The 4,061-nt window shown below is 50.1% G+C and overlaps 3 protein-coding genes across 3 annotated transcripts, besides 1 other annotated feature; all 3 read right to left on the minus strand.

The window, feature by feature from the left end:
* On the minus strand, nucleotides 1-1,462 carry TraAM80_10050 (uncharacterized protein; the record flags this gene model as incomplete). Its single annotated transcript, XM_029386701.1, has 1 exon — nucleotides 1-1,462. A coding segment is annotated over one exon (1,462 nt), but the record flags the coding sequence as incomplete, so codon positions are not given.
* A 243-nt stretch (nucleotides 1,463-1,705) lies between these two features.
* Nucleotides 1,706-1,730: a microsatellite.
* A 735-nt stretch (nucleotides 1,731-2,465) lies between these two features.
* Nucleotides 2,466-2,801, minus strand: TraAM80_10051 (small nuclear ribonucleoprotein SmD2; the record flags this gene model as incomplete). The annotated part of the gene is made up of 1 exon (XM_029386702.1): nucleotides 2,466-2,801. The coding sequence occupies one exon, from the start codon at nucleotides 2,799-2,801 to the stop codon at nucleotides 2,466-2,468; it is 336 nt and encodes a 111-aa protein (XP_029233446.1).
* A 715-nt stretch (nucleotides 2,802-3,516) lies between these two features.
* Nucleotides 3,517-3,831, minus strand: TraAM80_10052 (putative serine protease PepD; the record flags this gene model as incomplete). Its single annotated transcript, XM_029386703.1, has 1 exon — nucleotides 3,517-3,831. The coding sequence occupies one exon, from the start codon at nucleotides 3,829-3,831 to the stop codon at nucleotides 3,517-3,519; it is 315 nt and encodes a 104-aa protein (XP_029233447.1).
* Between the last annotated feature and the right edge of the window lie 230 nt (nucleotides 3,832-4,061).

The following is a 4,061-nucleotide window of genomic DNA, read 5'->3' on the forward strand; positions in this document are numbered from 1 at the left end:
AGCTGCGCCCTGATCCCATCACTGTGTCTGGGATGCTTCCAACACCAAACGACCTCACACTCATGAGACGCTCGTCACCAGGCTGCAGGGCAACACTTTGGGGGGCGGACGTCAAGCTGCGCCCTGATCCCATCACTGTGTCTGGGATGCTTCCAACACCAAACGACCTCACACTCATGAGACGCTCGTCACCAGACCGCAGGGCAACACTTTGGGGGGCGGACGTCAAGCTGCACACTTCTTTTGTTGTAGGATGTATGAATGGGATGTCTGTAGATTTTATTGTTCTGGAGCAGTCGTTTGTTGGTGAAAGATAACCTTCCCTGTCTGTGTGTGAGTGGATTGATTGCACTGATCCTCTCTCTAGTTGTCCTTGTAAACTGCCTGATTTGGACTGAGTGTGGTTTGCTGTTTGGTCTGAAAGTGCATTTCGTGCTGTAGTGGATGTAGTGATGCTTCTCATATCAACGTTGTGGCTCCGTAGGTTAGGTCTAGTTGAATCAACAAGAGACGTCTCTTTCGGTTTGCTGCCTGTAGACACACTTGTAGGACGTTGTGTCGTTTGTAAAGAAGGATGTGGTACCTCATTGAACGTGCAGAATCCGATTCCTGTCAAACTATTTATTGAATCCTCGTTAACGCTAAAAGCGGATGAGGCGGCAGGTTTTTGAATGCGCTTGTTAAGATTCTGCATGGGCAAGCCTAACTTACCTCGGAGTAACCGGGTCTGGTATAGCCGTCGTGTGACTGGAAAGTGATAGTCAGCAAGGCTGTGGTATACGGTGTCGTCGCCAACATGTGCTGGGTATGTTATGGTGCAATACACGACAAATCCGCTGCTCGTCTTCATTAGTCTGAAGGAAAAAGAGCATGTGAAGAACAGAGCGTTAGAAATGTCGAACTGTAACGCTGCGTAGAGTCCGTCTTCGTGGTCTGTCAGTATGCTGCCCCAGCCTTCGCCATCAAACTCTACACAGCATACCTTTGTTATGTTCCTACTAGAGAGCGGCTTAGTGGCCCTTATTTTCCAAAGCGTTGAGACTCGTCTGTTTTTAGGAAATTTCATCACTGTAGGCACATTTTCATGCGCAGCCAAAACTACATTACTGCCCCCCACTCTCTCCTCATAAGTGTTGTTAGTTGAATTCTTTTGCAACGGGGAGGACATACCTGGCATCAAACTGGGTGACTGCTTGATACTGTTTTGGTCAATGAGCTCATGCCCAACTGTCGACCCCTCTTCGACAACACATCGCCCCGCAAAGTAACCGTTGCGCGGTGTCGTCGGTGGCATAACAGGGGTGGCCTCCTGCTGTTCCTGTTGAAAACTCTGCGGCGAATCATCAGTGAGGTGGGAGCGGTGACTACACGCCTCTTGTGGAAGGCTGCTCGGCTGCGAGATGCATTTGTGGCACACCTCATCTGTGGTAGCACCGCCACACGCAGTGCACGTAAAAAGCATAGAGGATAAGCGGAGGTGGTCTTCTACACCGGAACCAAACAAACTTTCTCCGCGTGTTGAAACAATTCAAAGATGGAAAAGAAACAGTGATAGATAGAGGGGGACAGAAACAAAGAGTGACAAGTTAACGCAAAAGAGGCCCTGCTTGACACGATCACCCACATCAACGTAAACAAGGGCCACCCCTTCATGGCTGAAGGGGAAAACGTGGGCTCGGAACGTTATGCATTGATTATATATATTCACACACCCCGCACACACACACACAAAATAATAATAATAAAGCAAAAGAGGTGTCAAACACGAAGTGGCACCCACATTGACTGCTAACTAATGAAGTAATCTCAACTGCGGAACTCCCTCCATTGCACCACCTCCACAACGTTTTGGGGAAAAAACTGTTTTCCCGCAAATGCAAATAACTAAACTTAGCACGTTCAACGGATAACGATAACGTCCAGTTGGACTTGAGAGCGCTCCAATGAGGTTAGTTGCCTCCGATGTTTTTCATTGGAACCACTGCACCTCGGCGACCGCTACCTTGCCGCATTTCCGCACAATTTCTCCGTGGTTGTCGTGCCCCAGCGCAGGCTCAGGCAGATTGCCGGCGGCAGTACTCACGGCGCCCATGCATGTGAGCATCAACGTCAATGTCGCGACGAAAAAGAGGCTGCACACTAGATTGTGTTTTGTTGAATCAATGTACCCCTGCTTACTACACAAAAACCAATGAGAAAGTAAGCAAACAGAAAACCTACAAAAAAAAAAAGAGAGCAATGGAAAAAGAGGGGGAAAGAGGTTGCGAGAAGAGAAATAATAATAATTGAAAGGCAGATAAACTTAGTAGAAAAACTATATACAAGGAAACAAGTCTCTGAGGGGGCACAAGCACCCCTCTCCTCCCATCAACTATTCCTCTCCTACGTCTTCTCAGCTTAATTAGAGAAGGCAGTGGTATCCGTGTATGCGTGCTCGAGTGGCTGTGCAGCATCCATGCGTGTCGCTACGCCGCATTCTGCGGCAGCTTGACAATGAACACCACCGACCCTCCGCGCAGGAACATGTTGCGTATAGACCGCTCCTTCTGCTCATTGTTGACCATTGTTAGCTCCACCACGTCGCGGAGGATGAGGTTGAAGTGTTTGTCGAAAGCAACAACCGTAGCGACGAGGGATTTGTTAAAGCGTGACTGAATGAAGACACGGGTCCCGTTTCGCATTGCGCTGTCAAGTACGCTGAAGGGACCTTCCGCCACACCTGTCTGTAGAAATTCTTTGGTGCTGACGGGTTTGGTGCCACACTCCGTCCGCATCGTTTTCGTGGGCCGCTCATCCAACATTGTTCTTGTCTTCCTTCGTGTGTGTTTTCTTCGCCCAGGGGCTCCGAAACTGCTCCACGAATTCGCAAGAAAATAAAAAAGAGAAAAAAGTGAGGTTGAAATAAATTTAAAGAAAAACCACAGTGTAGGCAAGCAGTAGCTTCTTGTGAATATAATGTCAAGAATGTAAATGCTGCAAGCCGTAGGTTCCACCTCCGAGGGGTCACAGACACAGCCCTATAAAAGAAAAGCGATAATGGCCAATAACACAAGCTACCCCGTTCCCACCATACGCCATACCCACGCGTCAAAGCTGCGTGCAGGTGTGTACCCCACGTACTCTAGGTGCTCTGTGTGTGTCCCATAAAGAATGCCGCCACATGTGTGGTCATTCACAAGAAGTGGAGCTCCTGACATGCCGTGGTAGCAGCGACCCTGAGTCGCGCGGCATATTCCGCCGGCGTGCAGTACTTCCACCCGTGACGTGGCAGTCTCCTGCTGCCTTTCCACGCCACCTCAGTTTCACCAGCAATTCATCGCGCTGCACTACAGCTAGACGCTGCAGCAAGTTGGGGTCGGCTGTGTCCAGAAGCCCCAGAGAGCCTACGCCACGGTAGCCGGAAGCGAGACACGAGTCACCCACCTCGGGGTCTGCCGCAGACAACGCGAGGCCATCGCCCAGAGTCTCTGCCAACCGCTATACCTCCCCCGCATGTGCATTGGGTTCACTTTTTTCCTAGAAAGAGGCAGCGGGTGACTTTAGGACCAGTAGCGCAACATCCAGTGAGGGGTAGAGGGACACTAGATGCAGGTCTACCTTGCTGCCGGTGATTGCCCGTCCATCACTATCCGGCAAATACAGACGCACGACTACAAACCTCGTCTTGCGGTACACCTCTGGTATCGTCAGTCGAGTCGGGTCCGCGATGAATTGCCATAGTGCAATGGTATGCTGCGTGGAGAGAAAAAACTGTTTTCCAGAGGCAGCGGCGCCGTGTGCCGTCTTCAGCAGAAAGGCGGTCCCCATCATGAGCCAAATCGGCTGCGGCATTTTTTTCGGCACGTGCAAAAAAAACTCATAACAGGAAAACAGCAGCTGTGCTCGCGGGGCGACAGCGCCATTCCTTTGAGTTGCACGCCAGTTTCACAACCAATCTAACAGCAGATGCAGCTAACAAACAAACAAAAACCTTTTCCGTTGAAAATATTGAGAAAAAAAAAAGGTGAAGGCAGGAACGTCGTCAAACGGCAGCCCCAGTCAAAAGTATCTCTTCCATCCCC

This window comes from Trypanosoma rangeli (genome assembly GCF_003719475.1).
Source record: "Trypanosoma rangeli strain AM80 chromosome Unknown Tra_15.4_contig_00771, whole genome shotgun sequence".
NCBI lineage: Eukaryota > Euglenozoa > Kinetoplastea > Trypanosomatida > Trypanosomatidae > Trypanosoma > Trypanosoma rangeli.